This window comes from Ambystoma mexicanum, chromosome 5p (assembly GCF_040938575.1).
Source record: "Ambystoma mexicanum isolate Mex_15411 chromosome 5p, UKY_AmexF1_1, whole genome shotgun sequence".
Lineage (NCBI taxonomy): Eukaryota > Metazoa > Chordata > Amphibia > Caudata > Ambystomatidae > Ambystoma > Ambystoma mexicanum.
Genome location: NC_090930.1, coordinates 1187818764 through 1187846016, shown reverse-complemented (window position 1 = coordinate 1187846016; position 27253 = coordinate 1187818764). Strand labels below are relative to the sequence as shown.

General features: G+C 47.5%; 1 protein-coding gene across 1 annotated transcript in view; it reads right to left on the bottom strand.

Moving 5' to 3' along the window:
• Positions 1 to 21784, bottom strand: part of TERT (telomerase reverse transcriptase) — a 679541-nt gene extending 657757 nt beyond the window's left edge. The window contains exon 1 of the mRNA XM_069613652.1: positions 21070 to 21784. Coding sequence (XP_069469753.1) covers positions 21070 to 21294 — 225 coding nt within the window. The 5' untranslated portion in view covers positions 21295 to 21784. The remainder of the gene's footprint in view (positions 1 to 21069) is intronic.
• Between the last annotated feature and the right edge of the window lie 5469 nt (positions 21785 to 27253).

Sequence of the window (27253 nt, the reverse complement as noted above, 5' to 3'; positions counted from 1 at the left end):
GGCAGTGCAAATAGTCTTTAGTCCCTTCTGCATCCAACATACTACTAACTAAGAGGCAGTCCAATCCCCAAGAAGAGTGGAGCCTAATGCTCAAATGTACATGCAATGCGTGCGCACGTGGTAGTTCAAATGGGCAAAACGGGGTCTCTTCAAGGGTCTGTAGCAACTCAGGAAGGTGGGTGAGGCGATGAAGAATAGGTTCCTACTATTCGGGGAGGGTCTCCACTTGAGAGCAGAGTGGATTCCAAGAGTTGGGAATAGTTTGCTAGTTCGCACTAGCAGTGGAAAGGAGAGGGGCCCCCAGGGGCCACTCGTGCGTAAAAATGGATGGAGGTGTTAGGGGCCACCGGTTAGGGATGCGATTACTTACCGACCCCCGGCGCACTCCGGACCAAACTTCGGCAGTCGAGTCCACTCCGTTTACCGGTTCAAGTGTGGCAATTTGGCAGCTCTGCGGCTTTCAGCAGCGAAGATACAGTGATGATTCCCAAACGGGACAGTGGCGATTTCTCCGCTCCTGGTGGATGGATCAGGTCAGCTTCACGACAGCAGGCTTCAGGGGCAAGAGGGGCACAAATGCAGCACACCTGCTAAATTTGTTACCACGGCTGGGCGACACGGTAACCACGTATGCTCAAGTTCTGGCGCACTTGTTTCACTTCAGACCTGGGAATGCCAAGTGTACAAAATTCGGTGTGAGGGTGCCGTGAACACAGAGATAGCGATATACCAAGTTTCGGGGGCCTCCTCGAAACAGCTGCGGTATCAGGGCAAAGAGTCTGCGTAAGCTTGTCAGCCCACTGGTTGGCCCAGGGACACTTCTGAGAAGGCTTAGTTGCAGGTTTTGGTGAAGGTGCCGAGAATAGTTGGTCTCACAATTCCAATGGGTCGAAGTAACTTCGCAGACCTTCTAGGACGACAAGATGCAGAGGGGTCCCATGGGCGACAGCAGGCTCAGGGTGCCAAACCTTCCAGCGGGTCACCAGCGGTTCCTCGACTCGGCTTCTTAGTTTCAGGATACTTGGATCCTATCCGTTCAGTGAGAACTCCAGAGATCGACATGGTATGGGTGTTTGGGGCCTTCTCTTGTCCAGAATCTCCTTCGCGTCAAAACGAAGAGGACCCAATGGGAGATCTGCTTGCATACAGGCATACCATATGTGGACCAATCACGGACCACGGTGGTCCCAGGCATTCACAGCACTCAAGACTCTCTGGAACCCAGGATGCGTATTGGAACCAGACGTTCCAGCCCACATCCTGAAGGCACACACACAAGGCATGCAGAAGCCCGCAAAAGCTTGGTGCTTCGCGGGAAAATGCATGCGCAAATAAGGACTGACCCGGGTTGGCTCAACCTGGGGAAGGTGAAGGGACAAGATGGCCAAAGGACAGGACGAAGAACCTCGTGGCATGGCCATTTTGGAGACAGGCCACCTATTCGTGCCAAACGCGGTAATCGCGGTTTACCTGGCAGGAAAGAGTTAAAAATATGCAAAATGATAAGCTGCCACCAGCCCTGTCCAAGGCACATCTGTGCTTCTCCTAAAAAATCCTTCGAGAGTATCTAGGGCCTTTGAAAATGACTAATAGACCCGAATGCACTCTACTGGAAGGTACAGTGTGCACTTGTTACATGTTGCAGAAAAATTGCAACATCGGAAAGGACTAAGGGAAATAAAGTCTCCCAGTACTGACGGTTTTAAAGGCATGTCAGTTTCCCCATAAGAAGTGAGCAAAAAGTCCAGAGGAGTGCAGCAGAAGGCTGGGCTCCTCTGGTAAAGTCAGACTATGGTGTTAAACAACAGCAAAAAGTTGGGGGTACACAACTGGAGGGAAAATTAAACATAAATGGGAATCTTTCCTAACACTTGGGGGACAATCTTAGTTTCTTTTCCACTAATTTTGTCTTGTCTGTTTGCCGCTTCTGGGCTGTCTACCTGTCCCGCTCCGTGATTCTCTTACAATGGTGGACTATTGTACTTTGTATCTCTGCCCACCCTTTGGCTTCAATTCCCACAATTTTATCTAGTGCCTTCAGGACTTCTTTTACTGGATACTGGTGTCAAGACCGGTGGGGGGGTCTGTACTTCCGCTCTCTATATGGTAGAGGAGAGGCACAGAAGACCCCAGCCAAGATTCTCGATTACGGTAGCAATGGACGAGCAATCAAGGCCTAGCTTCTCAGGAGGTGATGCAGGCTGGTTCTTAAGTACAGTGTATCCCCCAAGCCCCCACAAAGGAATGTCCACACACTGTATTACCGAAAACACAGTCTTTATATAATTAATATTCAAAGGTTATGTACACTTATCACAATAACGCACTTTGTGCTCAGGAAAATCAATAATGGTAAATATCTACAATTCTAAAGTGGTACCACTAATATTAGACCTCATTAAAGTGCATTCACAATACTGTTAAAATGGCACACAGATCAATAAGAAGGAAACCAGCAATAGAGAGAGGAGAGATAACAGAGGGTTGAAACAATAGGCAGAATACGGGCCCTCGCTACTGGACACCAGGGCAACCTGTAAAATAAAGGGATATGACACAAGCCCAGTCCATATATTGTTCAATAGTCTTTTTCTCTCCTACAATGTTTTTACCCCCCCAATGTACCTGGTGGAGTCGAGTTCTTCGAGGAGGCGTCGACAGATCCTTCTTGAATGACCCCCTTTAAAGCAGGAGTCACGGATCGTCGAGAGGCGTCGAGAAACGTCGAAGACCTCGGGGTTCGGCGACGGGGAATCGACGGCCCTTCTTGAATGCCTTCCCTTTCAAGCGGGAGGCACGGGGCGTCGAACGTCCGTCGACAAACGAGGTAGAACGATGTCGAAGAGGCGGCAGCTCCGCCCGAGCGGTGCTCGTCGGCGTCGGGGCGTCGGCGTCCTGCAAGGCGAAGGTGTGCGGGGCACCTCGATGACAATAGTTCTGGACCGCAAAGATTGTAGAGACGGGAGCCCAGCAAGGGCGTCGGGTCGTCCGAGTCTTTTGAGGTCGTTGGGTGGCGGGAAACCCACCGGCAGGTTTCTCCTCGGCGCGTTGGTCGTCCTCGACTTTCTCCGGCAGGATAAGCGGTCGACGATGCGGTCGAGGGAGTCCTTCGATTGAATGTTCTTAGGCAAAGGAGCAGACGGCTCCGGTCGTCGGCGGCACGGCGTCAAGTGGTTCCCACGGCTGGGCAACACAACTTCGACGGGCCTCCAGCGGTTACACAGACCTGCGAACCCTGGTCGACGGCAATGGACTTCGACAGCGTCGAGGTCCGGATGCTTCACTTCGATCTCCTCGGCGGTCCCGTTTCGGGTCGGCAGCCTTTCGAGGGTCTGACTTCCAGGGCGCTTCGGCGAAGATTCAGCGGTGCTCGATGGTCCCTCGGAGCACGGGAAGAGGGCGCCTAGCCAGGTCCTCTCTCGGGTCAGTCCTCGACGAACACACAGCCTTCGGACTGGTCGAAGTAAAAGCAACAGCAAGTCTTCCTCTTCCAGCTGGGCGTCGAGGGTCAGCAAATCCAGTTACTCTTGAGTGGAGACTCAGCTTCTGAACGCTTCTGGTGAGAGGTCCCCAGATATACTATTCTGTCTCTCATCCACACTGCTGGCACACACACAGCAGCCAATCACACAGAAGGGCATTCATGCAGTCAGTCAGCCAATCAGGCACACAGTGCATTCAGGCCACACTCCTCCCTTTCAGACACTCACAACAAGGAATGTGGATTGGGACAAGTACCCAGCCATTCAACACTACACACTGCATTCAGGCCAGTTCGGGCAGGGCTGTCTCAGTCTTTGTCTCCTATGCCAGAAACCAGACAACCACAACAAGGAGTGTATATTGGTCACACACTCCATTCACCCAGGTCCCACCCACAGGAGGTACCCACAACATACAGTCACTGGGAAGGCTCCAGTCAGTCTAGCTGGGCCTTCACAACAACACCATAGATGGAACTTCCACCCAACAGCCAGTCAGGGGGAAGGGACAGAGTCAGGGCTTCCCAGGACTTTGGGAAAAACAAGACAACAGGTAATAGAAAGCAAGAGGCCACAGGGGCCATCTTGTTTCTATCAGGAATCAACTGATCCCAATGGCAGGGCCTGGGTATCCCAAAATGGAGGATACGCAGAGCACCTGTCAAGTTCAGCATGGAGCTGCCACCAGCCCATACCCTGCTCCGTGGGCCACCCACAGGTGCCCAAAAACATACACTAGGGGCACAGGGTTGTACCCCTACCCATGGGTGCCATAAGGGTATCCCATGGGTCTGTTCACCAAACCAAAAGAGAGCTGCACTGCCAGGAGTCCCTCATGGACTCCTGGGCAGAAAACATGACAGAACACACGGTAAAAACAGAAAAAGGACAAGGATTCAGAGGCCCTGTCCCTCAGATGCATTTCCAGCATCACAACTGGCAAAACTCATCCAAAACTGTTCTTCTTCCTTAAAAAGGGACGCTGCGGTCTTCCTTCTTGCATGGCCAGGTTACAAACTACTTGGCAAACTACTGCCTATGCAGGAATACATTGCAGCTCCCGTTTGTCATCATTTGCTATATTATAAACATTTATATATAAACACATCTTCCCGCCATACTCTCAACACTTCACTCAATACTCTTATATTTAATCTAGTCCAGTAATTCTGCTTAAAAACCTGTTTTCCCATACTGTTGCATTGTGTATATGAGCCCCAGCCTGCCTGGGTGTTTTGATGGACAGGGAACAGCTGCTCAGCCCCTTGTACGCTCTGGCAGCCTTACCGAACCCTACGGCATTACCTGTAGTCTATTTTTAACACAGACTGCATTTCTTTTGGCACAGAGCTCTTTACAGTGCTCTGAGAAAACTAAATACAATGTAACATTTTTACAAATTCAGTCAACTAAGTTTTTTGCACCTTATATTTAAATACTAACTATTTTCATTTAGCGCCTGCGCTTTGGGGCGGGCGGGTTGCAGCAGGAAGGCAGTAGCCAAGACGCTAGCTCCTCCCCAACAGAATCGACCCTGGAGGCCTTCCGGTTTGGCCCCCTATTCAGGTCAATGATCATGGCCAACTATGCCTCTCCCTCTACTTCCCTTAGGGTTAACCAGGGACTCACCTGAAGTGGGAGAATGGAAAAACAGACTCCCGTCCCTGTCCTCTCGCGCCTGGCCTAAAGGATCACGGCCCAGGCACCCGCCACGAGAAGAGTTTGCCCATCTACCAGACGACCAAATACCCTGGTACAGGAACATACGGATGTGTCCATCTGCCTGCCCGACAGCACGACCTGCCCATGCTGACACCTGCGGCACGGATCAACTAGATTAAAGCCAACACATCGTTAGAGATGCCATGACGACCTAATCAACGATCAGCGCACCTGTGCAAATATACACGCTGGACACTCCCGCACCAATCTACACGAAGAATATACTCAGTGCTATGACGTAGGCGACAGACATACTCACGGACGTGCATCTTTATTATTTTTCATATTGGCTATTTAAATGCAGAAACACAAGACGCACCACAAACTCACCTAAAGAGCTTGCTACGCTTTTCAATAATGAGAAATATAACGAAGACATGATCCTGGTCATAAGACAATATGTTACTATAACCTAAAGCGTTGTGCACCAAATGGTTCTACCTATACACCAGGCCTAAGTAGGCCGCAAGCAAGAGCTTCCATGAACGTGAAAAGAACAAGAGTCGAGTTGCTGATCCTGCAGAAGGAGCCCGACGAGAAGGAGCCCGACGAGAGCAGACAGCCAAGGTCGTAATGTTGCAAACCCACATTCCGAAAGCAGACCATCAAAGGCACGATGTTGCAACCTCGCATGCCGCACACCAACGTTAAGGTCACACCTGTAAAATTAAACTAAGCGCACAATGGAAAAACAATATTAATGGTGAAAAGTCTGCCTCAAACACGGTCCCACCTCACGTGACCAAGCCGAACCTGACAGGATGCCAAGCCCAGAAGAAAGAAGGCGTCTGGATCCCTCAGTCCGAGACACAGGCAGATACACTTGAAAGGCTCAATGTGCATCTGCGACAGTGGGAGTAGTCGGCCTTCCAGCTCATGAATAAGTCTTCGCATTGTCTACACGTACTCATAGTGAAACATTGTTGCAAATAACAGGTGCACCGCGAGCTGGGAACAGCGATGGTCCCAGACTGGGAGGCTCGCGAACGCACCAATCAGAACATGGGGCTCTTATCACTGACGCCATTAGCTTGACCAATCATTAGTAGTCTTCATGTAACAATTCTCATGTATCTAATTGTAGGGACAACCCAGATATATCACCTGACCCACTTTACCCACTAATATTGTTCTCTATACGTATGCTATACTAACCCTACCACTCGATCAACCAATCCAGAGTGGAAATAGGTTTTTTTGCTAAACTTTGTAAGATGACGCAAGTAGCGCGTCATGCTAAGGTAAAAAGGGCCTGCGAGCCCACGATTGTGTGTGTGTCAGGACGGACGCGTACGCTCCTTGACCCATCCCTGCCGTTTCTGTTTAATAAACAGCAGAAGTCACCTTGCTTCTTGTGTGTGTTGCATACTCTATCTCGTTTGGGATACACGGGAGGAGTTGGGGCCTCCCTGCCTTGAGGTCTGCGGACGGCCCGGCCGACCCAGGCAGAATTTCCCCCCCGACAAGTTGGAGGCACTGCTGAGATCTGTTTAAGATCCGCCTTTTTATTTTTTACTTTTTCCAGGGACTCCGGTTGCGAGGAGGCCCGGCGGCGCGGCCCCCTCTGCCGTTGCCCCCTTATGAGGACTACAGGACCATCGCGGAGCTGCGAGAAGACCGGACAGCGCAATCCGGATATTGGCCCTCGGGAGCCAGTTGAGAAGTATCCCGCCCGCGGTTGGCGAGTGTCCAGACGTGGTCCAGACGAGGGGAGGTGGCGAGCCGCTTGGAGGGGTGCACGCAGTCAAGCGGCCCCGCATCAAGAGAACTTGGTGAGCATGCCACGCACAACAAGAAATGTGAAATTGTAAGGGAGGGAGGAGGAGTTAAATAAGGGAGGCGGGAGGTGTTACATAGGTGTGAGGCGAAGGGTTGAGAATTTGGTGTTGGAAATGGAGTGAATGGTAGCCGGAAAAGTGCGAGAGCAGACGGCTACGTTATGCGAAGGGAGGGGGGCGGAGCACGAAAACATCACGTGCGGCCGCTCGTAGACACTGATTGGCCTAGGTCGCGACTACGTGTAAGGGTGTGGGTGTGCGTGGTTTCCTACGATTTGGCATTTATTGATCAATGAGATGAGGATCCCTATTGTTCGAGCAAGAAACTCGATAGGTAGATGACGTTTCCCTGTAGGCGGTAGCTAGTTAGTTGCCTAATACGGAAGATAGTTGGCTGGTTAAGCCCTCCTGTTGAGGGGCGTATCACACGCGAGGCGACGCAGCGTGCGCAGTCCGATTATATGATTGATTTGATTACCTTGTTCCAGGAGTGACAGGAAGACAGCTGTCTGGTTAACGGGGGTAGATTAGAAGTGTATTTTGAATATAAAGAATATATGAAGAACTCATCAGTAGCTCGAAGAAATCAGTGACGTCACCAGTAGGGTTTTCATAGGATATCCCGAGCACAAGGCGTATTCCATAGTGAGGTTGGTGGGGGAGAGAATTGTGGTAAGGAAGTGGAAACGGGAATAAACAGAAATAAGTGAATTGGGGAAAGGTGAACAGGGGGAACGTGGCCGCGCACGGAGAATGCCGGCCACGGTCACGGCCGCAGGGGACCGTAGGGGAGACAGAAGGAAACATATAAATGTAACATACCGTAGTTTCTGTAATTTTTCTTAAACTGACTATCGTAAGTCCCCAAACCTACGGGGCCAGGTAAGAAATATAAGGCTGTATATTGCAATCTGCTAGTGAGATAAATGATACCAGATAGGGGAAGGGTAACAAGTGGAGCGCTACTATGTCATATGGGGCAGGATCGGGAGGGTGGGGGAACACACTCACTACCCCACTACAACACATCTGCACAACACTGCCACCCCATAGGGAGAAACTGATTAAATATAGCATAGAATGGACCCAGGGGACGGATAACAAGATGCTAACACCATGGCCGCCTAACGGTAGCTTCGATAGATATGTCCAACATTCATTACTAAACCATCTGCACAATACATATAAAGGGAAGAAGTTGGCAAACCATGTGGAGGTGTTTAACTTATGGAGGATGTTCCAGGGGTCCAGACCAGGATCAAATGGAATGTTCACCATGGGGGAAATACCGGAAGGAAAAGAGATTAAGGAGAAAGGAAAGAACGGGGAAAAGGGGAGTGAAGACCCAAAGAACACGGGGAACAGAAGAGAGGGAGGAGGAGAGAATAATAAAACAGATGAGATAAAAAAGGAACAGAGCAACGAAATACCTAAAGCAAAGGGGGAAAAAACAGAGGTAGGGGGTTGTACCCTTTAAGAGAACTAGGAGAAATAGAAAGAGGACAGTTAAGGGCGGCTGAGGGATACTCGAACCCGGCATACAGACCTCCACCATATGTGGCTCAGAAGAAGATGATAGCGGGGGAAGGGGGAACTGGAGTAAACCAGACTGTGGAAATAGGAAATGATGAGTGGGTAGCTGCGCAGATATTATTAAAACTACGGGGTTCGTTAACAGGAGAAGAGAAGGAGGTAGTAAAGAAAACAGACGAGGATAATGCCAGAGATAGTGAAATGAGGGGAGAAGAGCTGTTGCGACAACAGGAAGAGATTTTGGAGGAACGACTAGCAACATTAAGGGATGAGAGGAATGAATTGATTAAGGAGCTTGAAAGGGAGGAGAAAGAGAGCGAGGAAAAGAAAAGAAGGTATGGAGGAATTGGAGAGAATACGGGAACGAAGGGAGGAGAAAAAGAGAAGCTGAAAGGGTAAAAGCAGCAGCAGAAAGGGTATCAAGAGTAGTACTGCGAGAAAAGAAAAAGGAAGAGGAAGAAAAAGAAAAAGAAATGGCAATATGGAGGAGGAGAGTATTATCAGAAACTAGTAAGAAATACGAAGAAGGAAAAGTGATAGAGAGTATAGTAGAAAGAGAAAGAATGAAATGGGAAAGAAAAAAGGAGGATGAAAGAATATTAGAAAAGATGAGAAATGAAGTAATGGAGGAGTTAAAAAGGAAAAGGGAGGAAAATAGTAGGGAGATGGAGGAGAGAGATGAAGGAGAAAGAGAAGATAGGAGTAGGGAGAGTGGAGAATGGGGGAATGTATATAGAAATACAGAAGTAGCAACAACATCAGCGCAAAGGGGAGTGGTTGATAGAGGAGAAACAAGAGAACTGGACCTGATAGATCTAGAGACAGTGACGATAAAGGGGAAAAAAACAGAGTGGGGGTTACCGTCTATGTCTGACTTTTGCAGTGGGGGAGAAGAAGGAGTGGGGAAAGAAGGGAGCAGCAGTGGAAGGGAAAGTTTAGATAAACTATACATCACCCGAACCAACGTAGATTCACCATGGATAAGTAGGAGAATGGATGAACTGGGAAGAAGTGAGGAGGGAGAGCGAAGAGTAGTGGAAAGGCAAACACATGAAACAACACCACCTCCATCACCATCACACCCTCACCAATTGCACCCTACATGCTCAACCACCTCACGCTCGTTGCGCAAAGTAAAACTCGCGCCATTCACAGAAGAATTGACACCCTATGCATATTGGCTTAGAAACCTCCCCAGTCGCAGACAAGAAAGTCGAATAAACATGCCCACATTAAACGCAGGAAAAAATGTAGAAGAAAAAGTTGAGACCAGGGGAAATACGGCCGAAATTGAAGATGTAAAAGAAAGGGAGGAGGAGGAAGGGTGTGAGGACTTGGTATTGTGGAACACACTGGGTGAAACAAGACATAACTTGATGCCACTTTTAGAGAGAGGAGGGGTTAGACCACAGTACGTCCCTTGGAAGCATACTGATAAAGAAAATATAAAATGCAGGCTCCCATCATTAAGTGGAGGTGCGGGTAAATGGATATATGAAATGGAAAAACACACCGCAGGACAGAAACTAGCGGTAGGAGACGTAAAGGGCCTGTTAATATCAATATTAGGGGATAGAGCGGATGACATTTGGAAGAGAGCGGGATTCCACGGGGTAACAATAACAAACACATCGCACGATGGGGCACCATTCGCAAACTGCAGACATGCACTATGGCAGGCACTGAGGGTACAGTACCCAGACACATCAGACATAGGTGCAATTACCTCTCGTAAAATGCGTGAAAATGAAGATCCTGTTGATTATATCCAGGAGATTCAAGAAAAGTGGCGTATGGAAACGAGGGAACAATGGGATAAAACACCAGCAATATTTTATCATATACTAGTACAAGGGCTCCCAGAAGGAGTTCAGAAACAACTAAAGAAAGTAGTGGGAATGGAAGCAAAACCATGGCCAGAAATACAACTTACTATAGTACATCATTGCAGAACATGGCAAGGTAAAATGAAACAAAAAGAAGAGGACAGGAAAACAGAAGAGGCTAAACTAGTACAGAAAAAACTTACCAAGTATACGATGGAAGGGGCACTAATAACTACGCCCACAACAATGACCCAAAGCCCCGCACAAGTAGTGGCTGCACAAGATTGTGCACAAATACCACCCTCGCAGACTGTAACACAACAGGCGCCGCAAATACAACCATACATGACTAGCATGGGAGGTGGACAAACGATGACTGGAGCTGGTTATTATAATTATAACAGGGGGAGAGGAGGATTTATGAGAGGGAGAGGATACGGATATAACGCCCAACAACAGGTGGGAGGATTTAGAAACCCCTACCCCACAGGGCAACCAGTATACCAGGACAACACAGGGAGCTTTCCATGGCAAAGTAGGGAACCACCGGTGTGTTGGAGTTGTGGACTATTAGGACACATGTCCCGCACGTGTAGAGTTAGACCTGGTATACCATCATGGAGTGAACAGGGACAACAAAGACCCTCACAGGAACAGCAGGGCATACAGCAACAGCAGGCGTTGCAACAGGGAAATGAACAACAACCACAACAGCCACAGGCGTGTTCCCTGCCACAACAGGTAGCGATGACACAGCAGTCCCAAGCACAACAAACACAACTGGGTAGGGTGACGGTCTTGGGACACAACCCTTACACAGGGAATGGCCAATCATTGTACCCCCAATAGGACAGCCCACAGACGTCCTTGGTGTGTCCCATCCTGTCAGTAACACCTAATAGTGCGGAGGAGCCACGCATAGAGGTAACGATAGGTGACAAAAAGTTATCATTCCTTGTTGACACCGGGGCAACCCGGTCTTGCATAAGGGAAGGTAAGTTTAAGATGTCAGGCGAAGCCATGAACACCCAAGGATTCTCTGGGGCTAGAGGGTTGGTTCCCTTTACTGATAACATTCCCTTATCAATCGGAGATAATGATTTGTCAGTTCCACTTTTATATTATAGTGCCTCACCAGTGAATATATTGGGGAGAGACATAATGAACAGGTTGAATATGACGATCTCCTTTACTGAGGACTGCATAATTTGCTCTACTCCAGGGATTAACATGCTCACAGCGCGACAAATTATGCAGGCATATTGCGGACAGACCGCGATTAGGGCGGAGCCAATAGATGGCGAACTATTCCAGTATGGAACTGACATGGCGATTGCATGGATGCCAGGGATAGAAGGGAAAATATGGAGGAGGCCAGCAACCTATCTATTCAGACCAGAAACACCTGCTAATGAACCAGAAGGGAAGGTGTTCTTAATGGACATTGAGAGTATTATTGCAACAGCTGACTACATTGCTGTACATGCCCAAGACAAAGAAGGAAGAGCATGGAGGGCAGTGATAGCATTAGCAGAAGGATGTAGGCTCACCCAGGTGTCAGATGAGGAGCTGTTCTCAGATGAAAAGGAAGAAGATGAAATGGTGTTTATGATGAGTGTGGAAATATGGTTAAGGGTGGCGTACAAACAAGTAGCACAGAAAATTGCAATGGCACTTGAGGCACCCGCATGCACCCCAGTCCCCTTCTTTGAAGAGGATATGTAAAAAGTACCCAAATCATTGTGGACCACCGGCCCCTATGACATGGGATGTATAAAAAGTATAGGGGGAGTAAGAATAAAGTTGAAAAAAGGTGCAATACTTCCCAGAGTTAAACAATACCCACTATCAAAAGAGGCAGATGAGGGTATCTATGAAACCATAACGGCCCTTGTAAATAATGGCATATTGGTCCCCTCGGAATCACCTTGCAACACGGCTGTGTACCCAGTGCGCAAGGCTAAAGGGGGGTCTTGGCGCTTCATACAGGACCTCAGGCCCTTGAACAACATAGTAGAAGCAGAATATCCCGTAGCAGCAAACCCGGCCACAATATTGTGTGGCATTCCAGCAGAGGCATCACGATTTACAGTGATCGACCTTAAAAATGCTTTTTTCTCAATACCATTGCACCCTGACTCACAAGATCTGACGAGCTTCACTTACAGAAACACAAAAGTGGAAACACACTAGATTGCCACAAGGGTATTGCGAATCACCCTCAATTTTCAATAGAGTGATACAGATGGATTTGGGTAATATTGAAGTGGAAAGCACGGTGTTGCAGTATGTGGATGACATAATAATATGCAGCACGAACGAGAGAACATGCAGAGAGGACTCTTTAAAGATGTTGATAATATTGGCTGAAAAGGGATACAAGGTAGACATGGAAAAGATACAGTACTGTCAAGAACAGGTACTTTACATTGGTCAATTTATATCCCAATATGGAAGAAAGATTGCACCACAAAGAGCACAAGCAATTTCGAACACTCCACTACCACAAACTGTGAGGGAACTGCAGCAGTTTCTGGGGCTGTGCAACTATTGTAGGGCATGGGTGTTTGATTACAGCTCGTACATAGGACCCCTGCTTGAGGCGTTGAGGGAAGCTAATAAAGGGGAGAAAAAGCTGGGGTGGACAATGGAGATGAAAGAGGCTTTTGGTGAATTAAAAGATGCGATATCTACTGCTCCAGTGCTTGCATCCCCAGATTATGAGAGAAGATTTTTTATATTCTCACACTGCGACTCAGCAGTAATGAAAGCAGTGTTGGCTCAAAGAACAAGCATGGGCTACAAACCAGTAGCATTTTACAGCGGCCACTTAGATCCTGTAATGTTGGGTCACTTCCCTTCGCAGTGGAAAAGGCATCAACAATAACCATGGGATGCCCAACTACCTTGTTTGTGGAACATGCACTATTTGCGATATTGAATAAACCTAAGTCCACCCTAACCACGCAGAGAGCATCTGGTTATGAGATCATTTTATCGAGAGCTGAACTATCAATAGTTAGATGTAGCACGGTCAACCCTGCAAGGTTCATAGCAGAAGTAATTGAGGAGGGAGACTATGCCCATGACTTTACGGAGGTAACTGAAATATACTCATGTAGCAGGAAGGTGGAAGAAAACGCACTGGAGGGTGGTGAGCTCTTATCTATTGATGGGTCATCAACTATCGACCAAGGGGACGGTATTAGGAGAACTGGGGCAGCAGTGGTAAAAATGATGGAAGTACCGGTGTGTGTGGCAATAAAATGTGTACAATTACCACAGCATTACTCCGCTCAAGCAGCCGAATTGGTTGCACTGATCTTGGCGTTAAAGAAAAGCCTTCACAAACGAGTAACCATATACTCTGACAGCGCATATGTTACATCTACTGTCCACTCAGGGCTGTCAAAATGGAGGAGAGGATTTAGAAGAGCTGATGGCACTCCAGTGCAACATGCTCTGTTATTGGCTGAACTAATTGAAGTAATAAACGACCCCCAAGAATTAGCTTTAGTAAAATGCACAGCACACACCAATGGTGAAGATCACGTCTCAAAGGGGAATGCAGCAGCAGACGCACATGCGAAGTATGCTGCATACTTTGGAGAGAAATGGAACCCCCCAGAGTCACAGAGAGGGAGAGGAAGGGGAATAGCTAAGGAGATGTTGATAAGAGAAGGGTATTCCCACCTCCCAGCCACGCAGATTATGGAGCTACAAGCGGCCGCACCAATGGCCGAAAAAGAAATATGGGTAAAAAGAGGATGCATAATGTCACCAACTGACGCACTATGGCGCCAAGGCGGCATTGGAAAAGTTGTAATACCATTGGCACTTTTGGATACTGCCCTAAGCAAACTACATCATCCAGCCCACACAGGCAAAGAAGTAATAGCAGCACGAATTAGGGAAGACTGGTTCTGCCCCGAGCTAAATTCGCATGTGTCTAAGTTTATCAGTAATTGTCTCACATGTTTACGGCCGGCCATACTCTAAAGGTGGTAAGAGGTACTATACCCCGGCCAGAGGGACCTTTCCGGCATCTCCATATTGATTATGTCGATATGATCAATATATGTCAAGGAAATAGGTATATGATCGTAGTAGTATGCCCATTCTCTAGGTGGATTGAAGCAGGGCCCTGTTCACACCCAGATGCATTTAGAGCAGCTAGATTCCTAGTGAGGGAGGTCTTCCCAAGATGGGGAGTGTGCGAGGTTTTAAGATCAGACAATGGCCCACATTTTGCAAACGAAATGTTCCAGCATATTACATCCTTGTTGAACATAAAACATAAATTTGCATGTGCATACCACCCACAGGCTAACGGTGTATGTGAACGCCTGAATGGCCTATTAAAGGAGGCTATAGCAAAGATAAAGCAAGCAACTAATAAGAATTGGTTATACTGTCTTCCATTAGCCCTATTCGAACTAAGGAATAGACCAGGGTCCGACCACCACCTCACCCCACACGAGGTGGTTACCGGACGTCAGATGCGCCTTCCCCTAACGCCAACATCGAGAGCATTTACTGACAATGAAAGTACTGCCGATGTCTTTGGAGATGAAATGTACCAATATGTGTCTTCTTTGATTACTAGTGTGAAGTTTGTGTCTCAACAGCTCGAGCGCACACGGGGCGGGTCTAACAGCAGTCAACAAGAAGAAGCGGATAAAGAATTGGACAAAGAAAGACTGTGTAAAGTTACTAAAGGTGACCACGTATTGCTTCGCAACTTCAATAGAAAGTGCAGCGACCCCCGGTTTACTGGCCCACATCTAGTAGAAGAGGTATCAACAAGAGCAGTAAAGCTACAGCACAAGCGCGCCTGGAATCACCTACACGATGTAAAGATCTACAGACCTCAGACCCGCCCCAGCGCCACCGACAGGTCTGTTGGAAGAACAACAACATCGCCAACGGTAGAAGAGAGTTCTATCACAGCCAACGACCCAAGTGTCCCCATACCCTGTCACTTCCCAAATTGCCCAGAGATAATAACTGAAGAAGAAAAGGGTGATCCCCATACTGCCCACCCCATGGTCACACGCTCCAAGAGTAAATCTACTTCAGCCAATTGAACAAAAACCCCTGCCCATTGACCCCTACCCCAACTACGAGTAATAACTGTACTAAAGGACATTATATTGCACAAAGACACATGTAAACACGTGAATGCTTTCTCTTTTTTTCTCTCGCACATGCAGGAACTGCGTATTATTGTACTGTTAAGAAAATAGATAACTAACAAATTCATTGCCCAGGAGTAGATGGTACCCCCAGACGATTACTACCCAGAAGAATTGTCACACCAATTTGTATATGAAATAAAAAGGGCAACGTATCTGAAAAAGAGAAGGGTACGTGTGTACTACACAGCATTCCTCTTGGCCATAGAACATTCAATGCCCCACCTCCACCCATACCCGCCTGCCCTAAGAGATAGGTCGCTTAGATTGGCGTGGGAACAACTCTTCGCCTGGGCACTGAATGACTATCTGATAGGGAGAGCTTAACTAACAACAACTAATATTTAATAATAAGCATATTGAGAATTTTCAGGCGGGCAACTTTAACGTCGCAAGAATACGCTGCCGGACCGCAGCAAAGGTAAGAGCAAAATGCCGGTGAAATTAGCATATGTAATAAAAATAATAGGGATTTTGATGATCACCGGGTTCTTGGCTGCCTCTGTATGGCAGTACGGCTGTGCTATAAATATTATTGCTGTACCCAAACCTAATACACCCCCATCCCCAGCTGCAACAGGTGTCAAGTCAGGTGATATTAGTAAAACTATACACAAACAAAATAGAGTTAAACGCAGCACATACTCAGATAATAAAGGTATTGATAATTATATACAAGATTCAGCACATGTCTCAAACAACATATGGTATCAACACATGACCCGCATTGGTAAGCAGACAACAGAAGACAGCTGCTACGTTTGCTCATTAATACCATACGCCATGAGCGCGTCCCGAACATTTGTGGCCACGGAAATAGATGAAAAGACAGCACGATGCATTATATACTTGGCACTGTTCCAAACGAAAGGAAGATTTCAAGGGACAGTGGTGCACATGGTGTGGAAAACACGAGATTCATACCCATGCCCTCTATGGCGATGATGTACTGCTCACTCTTACTGACATCCAGGCCTTCGTCCCACAAGCTCTGAAGAGTTAAGGATCTTTGGTAACGTAGCCGGCTTGGATATTAACTACACTCTATGCCGATTATGTACTGCTCACTCTTACTGACATCCAGGCCTCTGTCCCGCAAGCTCTGGAAGAGTTAAGGATCTTCGGTAACGTAGCCAGCTTCGATATTAACTACTGCAAATCTGTTACGTCAGGGGTAGGTTTCTCTAGTGAGGAGCTGACTGCATGCGCCCCTTCATTCCTATTAGGTGGGAGCCAAAGGTGATGGATTACTTGGCAGTGCGACTCACAGCCTCCCCCAAAGACCTGTTTGGAGTTAACTTCTCACCGCTCTTTAGAATATTGGAGAAAGACCTGACCAGATGGGCTACACATGAGCTCTCATTGCTAGGCCGCATAACAGCAGTAAAGTTGAACCTACTCCCCTGATTACTATGCATATGGACAGTGATGCCAGTGGAAGTCCCTAAAAAGCATCTGGACCAGTTGCAACATAAGATTTTGGGGTTTGTCTGGCAGGGGAAACGGGCTAGAATCCCAGGAAAGTGTTGCTGGGGGGCTCCCACTGTGCAGGTTTAGGGGTCCCAGATCTCAACAAATACTACTTAGCTGCTCAGATTTCACACCTTCTTGCATGGTCCTCTCTCTCCCCAAGTGGGCTACTATTCGGCAGGGCAACCTATCGCCCTCTCTGGGGGCCCTGCTGTTCACCCCCCATAAGCACGGAGACACTGGCACTCAGCACTCCTCAACTCAACTAGAGTATCTCGACGAGCATGGGATCGGGTCCTCTGAAAAGCACGCCATCGGTGGCAGAGATTAGTAAAGGGATTCGACCCCGGTAAATAGTATTGTTTCACAATATACGGACCGTTTGACCAGGACGATTGAACAATATTTGTTGAAAATAAATTCAATTGACGCGCAAACTACACCCATCACAATTTATAAATTACGTACTAAGACTTTGTAAAGAACTATCTCCAGTTTGGGCCTTGAGAACGACCAAGTTTGTCGAAACACGTATCGGCTGTTTTTTGTTCTTTGGAAAATACAGATTAAACACACTTATTTGGATCAAAGAACGTATACATGGAGATCAGACATTTTTTCTTCGACATTTGAACTTATAATTGTTGAAAAAGGACTCACTAAATGAACATGTCTTATTGAGTGTGAATATTATCTCTTAACTTCAATTTTGTCAATTTCTTGCTTTACATAGCTCTCAACCATTTGAGTCGCAAAAGCGGGTGAAAACACCGAATTTTGTTTTTGGCGGGTGAGAGGCCCATTGAAATGAATGGGCCTGCAGGAGGCTTGGCGGGCGAGTCCACTCTTTACAAGGCAGGTGACACCTGCCAAAAGCATGTGAGTTGAGAGCTATGGCTTTATGAACCTTGTGGGTGGGTTCATTGTTTTGAGATTTTCGTTGCCAATACCTAGTAATCTTGAATAATGGAGAATAGCGCACAGTAACTTGTATCTAACCCATAGTTCTAATGTGTGGAATGTTTCACCTCCCAACATACATCTTGTTGGTAGGTGAAGAGTGTCTGGTAGCCTAGAGTACAGAGCAATCCTGACTGGAGGTCCTCCCGTGCCAGTCTCTCTTTTTCTCAATTACATCTTAATTTTGGCTGTTTTGCTACTTTTTGTAGTTTCTACCTTTTTTCCCCTCCAACAGCTGCCCAGAAGGCGGAAATGAAAGCAATATCGATCACGAAGGCTAGTTCATATTCAGTGACCCTTTTATGTGAAAAGGGTAAGTGTAACGCTCACCTGATTCTCGCAGAGGCGCCGGTCTTGACTGGGCGACTACCGTATCTTCAAAGGTGATGTGCAGCACCCGGTTGGCTCTTTGGGCTGGACCTCTGTGCCCTGTATGCCTGACGTGCAGAGTAAGATGTCTGCAGATAGAAAATACGGGGTTAATGAACTGGGGTTATTGGGGGTGTCCCTATCTCTTTCCCCTTCTCCTCTCCTGTAGACCCCCACAGGAGAACGCTCTCACCTTAGGTAAGTGAATGCCGAGCTCTCCATCTGCCTCGGGGCAGGGTGCTGTAACCAGTTTCTTCACTGGATAGGTAGCGCAGGCCTCTTGACTTCAGAGGACTGCTGTCCGTCGTTTACTGCACGAACAGTAAGTTTCGAGTAACTCAAATGTCTTTAAAGTCTTTAATAATGATGTCTCTTGTTTTGCAGGGTCCCGGCGATGGCGGATGACGGGCTGAAGTGAGTTGAAGATGGAGCCCGTGTGATGGATAGAAGCGCCTGGAAGCACGTAAGTAAGCGCTTGTTGCCAGCTTCACGATGAGCTCTAACTGTCTTTTTATTTTGCAGGTACAAGTTCGGAGCGGCTGCAGGGTGCCGGGATACCCACTGGGTTAGATGTGGAAAGGAGTAATGGCACGTGAGTATTAAAGTTCCCCAATGTCTTTAAACGCACCTTGTTTTGTCTTTCAGATGCGGGATGCAGCGCCGACGGCCTACGGAGCGTGCGAAGAGTTGGTAAGCTTTTGTCTTTCAGATGCCGGATTGCAGTGTCAAGACCTCCGGAGCGCACAAAGATTAGGTAAGCCTTTGCCTTTCAGATGCCGGAATGCTAACCTGTTCTTTCTTGTCTTTATAGGTGTTGCTGAAGACTGGATTCAGGATGGTAAGCCTTTTTCCTTAGGCCCAGGACCGGATGCAGAAGACACGATGAGCGTTCTGCTGCAGAGGGTGCAGAATAACGCAAAGCAAGATTCATCCACCGGGTGTGGTTTAAATAGCCTCCTGTAGTGCTTCGGTGTCTCCTTCCACAGCCACGCCTAAGTAAGAAAAGAGTTCCTGGTAAGAAAAGAGTTCCTGCCTTCCAGAAGAGTTCCAGTGTTCTGAATCTAGGGAGTGGCTCCAGCCCCACCCAACAGGAAAAGTAGTTCCAAACAGAAGAGGATCAGAGGCTCAACTGGCAGGCAAGTAAGCAGCATGGTCTGCTGCAGGTAAGTCCACCCAAGCATTATGAGCCAGGCGCTTCCAGCGCTGGGACTGGGCATATTTATGAGCCTGGTGCCACTGGCGCCAGGACTGGGTCCAAAAGGTCCCAATTGGGACTGGTTGGCACTCGGAACCTGGGTTATGGATCTGCTTCCAAGGGAGTTGGGAAAACACTGACCTTTTGGAAGCAGAGATCATGACAGTAAGATAATGTTCATGTTGTTAAAACTCAGATGGGCAATCTGAATTTTAATACTAAGTTCCCGCTATACCCCCAAGTGCATTGATTAACTTGTTAATGGTAAAATATGTGTATAAAATGGGCAAAATGTTATAATGAAAATCTATTTTGAACAGAAAATTAAGGGCCATGCAGAAGTTTGTGGTTGGGCTACTTGTGGGCTGTTTCCTAACTCCATTTGGGCTGTATATGAGTTTCCTTCTCTGGCAACCCTGGGTGTCCGTTGGGAGCCAGCCATCAGACTGGGCAGTCGGCACCAATGTATTCACCCGTTTGTTGGGGGTCGACCATTGGCATCAAGCCGGCCCCCTGTGAGCGCTATATGACACCAACACCACGTAGGCCCAGTGCCTGAGGGGGATGCCAGGGGACACCCGCTGTTGGATGGTGCAGGGCGGACCTTGCCCAGCACATGCAGACCCTGGCCACCTTGCTGGCAAGAGGGCCCCATGGCAACGTGGCCTGCAGGCCCGTGCTCACTCGGTGTGGGCCTGCAGGGCTGAAATGAGACAGACTCAGGTCATTTCATATTGGAGTCTTCAGGGTGGTCTACTGCGCGTGCCTGCAGGGGCTCCTTTTATTAGCTTGGGCCATGGCCCATCTTAAAAGGGAAATACACGTGGGAGGATCACAGCACAACACATGTGAATGGCCTAGATGTCCTATATGTTCTTACCTGTCCCAACATGGTCAGCACCAGAATAAAGCGGACTTTGATACAAACATCCGTGTCACCTCGCTCACGGCTTTCACTCCACTTATTTCCTTAACATTATCCTCTTCATAAATGCTAACCCTCCATAAAGACACGAGTCTCCCTATTTTTCAGACAAAAATTGTGTGATTGCTTGCCTTCTCCCTCCTAAAATACCTAAACCCAATACAATTCAAAGGACCAATTCAATTGTCAAAAACTCACTCCCAGGCAATGTCAAATGTTGGCATGTATGCCACTCACAGAATTAACCGAATTTACGGTTTATGGCATTTTCTTTTTTTTTTCTACACTTGTGTTGGTTTTGTTGGGGCTGCAATCTCCACATGCAAACGAAGACTTAAAGGACTCCTCACTCCACCCCCCGCCCATCCCCGTCGTCTCCGCCCCCCCAAGGACCTGCGACACGTTGGTGGAGGTTATGCCCGGACATGATGCTGATCTGATAATTAAGAAGAAAAAGAAGACTCGAAGGGAAATTACAGATTAGAGCAGCAATGCCTTTCGTAAATACTTGTGACGATGCCAGAATAAGGCTCCTAGAATTGTAGGCAGAAAAACACCTCGGTCCCATTCTGTGCAGGGAGGAGCAAAAGCGATGGACACAGCAACTTCATTACCTGCTGGATTTTGGCGCTGTGTGGCGGAGGCCAGGCTTCCCCGGGTATGCATACCAAAAGTTGGGAGACGAAGGTCCGATAGTGCTCGCCGTCGTCACTGCGTTGTATCGTGGCGCTGCCGTGCACAACTGGGAAGGTGGGCATGAACTGTATTAATGTGCAGACTTGCGGGTACACCGATCGCAGCAGCCGCAGTACGCCAGCAAAGTCGTTTCCACGTTGCATGCTGCCGTTGGTGACTTGCAGATCTCGCTAATGCATGCTAAAAGAATCAACCACCGCCCCCGCCCCCGCCGTCTTTTCTTGACGAAAACTGTATGTGCTTCGAAACGAGACACTTTTGGGCGGGGCTAAGGATGCACATCCGCGTGTGCATGCAGCAAACGAGGCCCCCGTAACAGAAAAGCAGCTCTGAGATCAGCTCCTTCTGTCTGTTCGAGAACTGGAGGTGATGTTTTCCCCAAGCATCTAGGTAAGGCTTTGCACGAGATACTACAATATGCGTTACAGCAGCGGTGGAAGTAGAAAACAGGAACTGGTTGAACTTCGGGTGCATCCAAAAGGGTGGGACTGGCAGGAAGATGAGGTAGATGGGCGGGAGGAGAGTTGATGAACATGTCCATCCTTATAGCAACATGTTGAGACAAAAGAATATTGTGGCTTTAATTTTGACATAGTGAATGGTAAACTACAAGTCCCAGAATGCAAGATAATGCAAACCTGAAAAATGTATTTAACGCCACTGTACTTTCAGTAATTTAAGACCTGCAATATATTAAATTGTGTTGGGCGTGGCCAGCAGCGCCACCAATGTGGCAGCTCTTTTAATGGTCTCTGTGGGGAGCCTGCTGCCTGAGGGATTATATGCAGTTCCCATAGACCAAGCATGTCTGTGAAACCAGCTGCAGCGACCGCAGAATCTCGAGCATCAGCAGCTCTAATGTGAGCAGCCAACTCGCAATCCTCACGCCTGAAACCTGCGGTTGAAAATAGCGTCCCGGTGGCATCCGAACACCAAGATGGCGGACAGACATAACGATGATGAGGAGAGGAGGCTTTCTCTGTCATGAAGCAAGTGACTGGAGCAGTATAAAACCACAAAGCATGTGAGCATCTTTGCCCAATCAGAGTATGCAAGCCGAAGCCGCGCCCTTAGACCCACAACATCTACGGAGGTACCGGAGCATTGCCCGACAGAAAAAGAAGGTGACCTGCCCCTCCCCCATGCTGGGCCGCGGTGCGGGTCCGAGCCCCAGGGCGAGATATTCTGTAGGGGAGGCCTCAACCTGTGCAATCCGGGAGCCTTGTGTCGCGCTGGGCGGCTGGTCCCTCTGGGTGGGGGCAGTCATCTTCACCCGACAGCCGACCTAAACAGAATCCTCATGACACATCACAGTGGACATCAGTGGTAAGCGCTACAGGGAAGTAATGAAAGACAGTCCTGAATGCCAGATGATGAGGATATAGACATTCCAATAAGGGGGGATGCCTGCCCCGCGTGGTACGGACCGGGGAACCCAGAGAGCATAACACCATCTCTACGCTCTCTCCTCATTATTCTGTTGGAGCGGTGAACAAAGACAGTCAGCAAAACACAGGCCTGACAGCCCACTCGAGGAGGAGGTGGTACACTAATCGACATCAAGCTAAGTGGGGGTGGGAGAGCCGCTCCCTCCTGCACTGTGGGCCCTGGTCCTGGCGGGAATACGGCTCCTCCACACAATTAACCCTGGGCTTGGTCCCACAATAGTATCAGCCAAACTCCCCGGTCCCACTAATCCAGATATCATAGCCCTGGGACACCAGAGGGGCTCTGCCCCCCCCTTCGCTCTCTCTGCCCCAGCCAGGAGCGGCTGGGAGACCGCTGGACTGACATCAGGCTTCAGTTGATCATCTTCCCCCATCTTGAAGATAACAGGCCGCTGGGGCGGCAAAGTTTTCTGGCGACCACTTATATACCCCAGATCCGGAGTTCAAGAGCCTAATAATATAGGGGCAAGCAGGGGTAGACGCCTCCTATCCCAGAGATACGTCTCAGTGGGGACCCTGCAGAACACAGTGGGATTCGGCTACCATGTCGAAACATCTCAAAACCCCCAAGAGCGCATATATTTCCACTGTGTTGCTCCCGGCGGAGAGGGGAAAGAAACCAGAGACATCCAAATCCTTGCCTCAAGCTTCACCCGAGGGCTCTGTACAGCTGTCTACCAAGGAAGACATCCAGGCCTTCACGATGGACATTAAATCAATATTCTGATCCTGTATGTCGGAACTCACCAACAAACTTGATCGCACGGACCAGAGTGTGATGGAGGTGGAGCAGAGAGTGGGAGGGATGGAGGACCTAATATGATGCTGGAAATGCAATGGAGGGACAGATTTGACGATCCGTGACTCCTGCCTTAAAGGGGGTCACTCAAGAATGATCTGTCGACAACCCAACGTCGAATTCTGCTAAACCAGGTACATTGGGGTGGTAGAACTGTTATAGAAGAAAATAAGACTCTTATAAGCATTATATGGACTGGGCTTCTGTTATATCTTTATTTACAGGTTGTCCAGGTGGGGGAATCATCATACAGAATTGTGCCTAGTGGTAGGGGTACAGTATTCTGCCAATTGTGTAACCAACTTGTTTTCCTAAGTCTATTGGTTCGCTTTATTTTAATGATTTGTATGCCATTTGAAACTAACTACAGTTGATGCCTTTTAATGGAATCTAAGAAGTGTACCACATTGAGACTGTATAGATTTACCATTTTAGAATTGCCTGAGCACAAAGTTTGTTATTGTGATTGTGTATATAATTGAAACCTTATTTCTATAAAGAACTGTGTTATCACTAACATAGTGTGTGGATATTCCTTTTGTGGATGCTTGGGGACTACACTGTACTTAAGAACCAGCCTGCATCACCTCCTGAGAGCTAATTGCCTGAGCACAAAGTGTGTTATTGTGATTGTGTATATAATTTGAAACCTTATTTATATAAAGAACTGTGTTATCACTAACATAGTGTGTGGACATTCCTTTGTAGGTGCTTGGGTACTACACTGTACTGAAGAACCAGCCTGCTTCACCTCCTGAGAGCTTAAGCCTTGATTGCTCGACCATAGCTACCTTATAGAGAATCTTGGCTGTGGTGCACTGTGCTTCTACTCTGCCATATAGAGGGCAGGAGTCCAGATACCCCCCTCCAGTCTTTACACCTGACTCAGGAGCACTCAGCAACATTTCTTGAAGGTCAAGAAAATATATATATACAACATTCTGACACGCGTTTAGCCTGATCGTATAATGGTGGTATTGCCAGGCGGTTAGCCTGACTTGGTAATGGCGGTTTAGCCATGCGGTCTTCCTGACTTTGCAATGGCGGTATATTTTACACAAAAAGTCTTTGTAAGACGTCCGGGGTGTAGTTCTATTCCATCTGGCCAGACGTCATCACGTCAGCGGCACGTCCCTAAACCTTTAAAAAGATGTAAAAAAGATCACATGACTGTCGAGACACTCCATTACAGACAACGCGATCGTCTGAGGTTGAGAAGCAACAGTCCCGTTCTCTTCGCAATAGTAAGTCTTTCTGCATAGGAAGTTGCCTTACACCGCAGCACACATTGGAAAAGTTTTATTTTACAACTTTCCATGTGCCTTTGTTATCTTTCAGCACGGGCTTTTTTCCGGAACGGCGTTCGAAACAAATGCTACTATTTCTGCATCACGCCGGCTATTCCACTAACTTTCCGCTGATGACATCCCCTTCAGCGCTCACGGAAGGTAGGAAGAGTGACACAGGCCCTCATCCTAATAGGTTATTAGGAATAATAAATAAAAAATCTTTTGGAGATAGTGCCACCACATCTCATGTGCATTTATGCACTCTTCTCCTTTTTTTCCTTTTTAGCCATGGAAGGTCATTTGTTGACACATTCCGCTATGACAGAAATGGAGGAGGTACTTTAAGACCTCGAAATAACCTTTTGAAAAAAATCAACAAACTTCAGCTACACTATAAGGTATTAAAAATAACAAACACCTTGTTACAATGAAATGATCAACAAAAGTAGAATTATGCAAAAATAGGAAATGTATGTGCACATTAAGGTGTTCTAAAAGTGACAACAAAGACAACACAAAATAACTTACTTAATTTAATTTTGTCATAGTCATATATGAAAAATCACGTAGAGATTTCTTCTTGGGTGCACAATGATCAAGAGAAGACAGGGCAGGTCATAGAAATGGTGGTGAGGCATGTTTATGAATGATATCTCAAACACAGCTAGTTTTTAATCTTTTGGTTTGTTTGTCTCTAGAGATATTCCAGTTAATATTCGAAACCCACTGTGAAGACGCTGAGTTTTGGGTCAAAAACACCTCTCTAACGTGTCCTGATGAAAGCCTTATTTTGGTCCTACACTGGCTGAATGGACAACAGTCAGCTATAAATGAAAAAAACGTTTTTGTTTTTTGTACCTATAAGGCTGGAAACAGAGCTATCCTGTCGACACTTTGTATAGATGGGCTTATGCCCACAGACTGTACCAACTGGGGACTCTTTGTAATAGCTTCACTATAAAAATATTCATGTTGACAAGTCACCCTTAGAATGACTAACATCACCTTGAGAAACAATAGTGTTTTGATATAGGATCAGGATGAAACAAGTTGACTCACACTGTGTTATCTCCATATGATTGTTTCATGCTACTTAACAGGATTGTGATTTATCTCTATTGTTCTTTGTGTTCTTTTAATAATTGAACCCACCGGGCTCAATATTTTATGAAGATTAATAAAAGTTAATATATTTGTGATAAAATACTAGCCTATGTGTTATATCTTGTGATATTTGCTTCAAACACAAGATTATTGTCAAAATGTGCCAAATCTTTGTCTAGACCTCAAGCCCATATGTGTGACACCAATAGGTAGCTTGTTCTTGGGAAATTGTTTTTTCAGGTCAAGAAAAGATCCAGGCTCTGACAGATAGGAATGAGATCCTGGAGTACAAACAGAAGGATTTGGAGAACAGGGCCTGACGAAATAACCTGCGTATAAGGGGGGGGGGGTTGCCTAGATCCCAGAACAGAACCTAGCAGAATATTTGGGGGATCTGTTTCAGTCTCTCCTGGCACATTTTGAGAAGTCCCAACTCATAATGGATCGCACCCACAGATTGCACTCCCGAAGAGGACAGAATCCCCCCCCAGACGTGATTACCCGTGTCCACTTTTATACAACCAAGGAGGCAATGATGGCAATAGGTCACTGCCGAGACTAGCTGTTGTTCCAAGGGTCTCCCTTGCACACTTTCCAGGACCTGGCCGCAGCGACTATACAGAAGCGAAGGGCCCTCAGGCCATTAACGCTATTCCTACGAGACCAAAAGATCAGGTACCGCTGGCTGTTCTCTACTGCACTCCAATTCTCCTATGAAGGGGTCTCCCGAACGATTGCACATCTGGAAGATGCGGAAATGATCCTGAACCCCATCCCACCGGATAAGAGAGGTGGCTTCTCTCATGACTCTCCCGAGGGCGCAGAAGACCTCCTTCCTAAAATGAGGCAGATGCCTGGTCAGTGGTTCAAAAAGGTAATAATGCAAGATGAACGACCTCCATAGCCCGATTTCCCGGGTGTCGACATTGCTGAAACCGACATTACCTCATACTCGGTGCCCCAGGTGTCTGGTCCAGCGGAAACTAAGGTAATAGGGAACACTATGTGTGAATAGGGGGCTCTATACGGTCCATGTCTGACTCCCAGGTGGATGTCACCTGGAAACCCTTGAAGTGAACTGCAGGCAGTCTTGTTCCAGTTTGTTAAAATGTTGCCGACAGAGAATGGTCGGTATCCTACCAGTTCGTTGTTACATCTTCAAAGTTGGAAACTCAAGTTAAAACTCTGGTTGCGCTGTGGAGCTAGGAAAGCAGAGCACATAGATGGCGGCTGAGTTAGACCCGCCCTCCGCCCCCGTCTACCGCTAAATTCAAGCGCTCTTGATGACCCGCCACTGCACCAGCAATTGAACTTCATTTCGCTGAATGTGAGGTGCCTGAATTCGGAAATCAACGCTGCAACGTCTCCAGGATTTGGAAAGGTCAGTTGTCTTCCTACAAGAAACTCATTTGCTACCATTGGACTCCTCACACGTTCAAAATAGGCAATTCCCACTTCAATA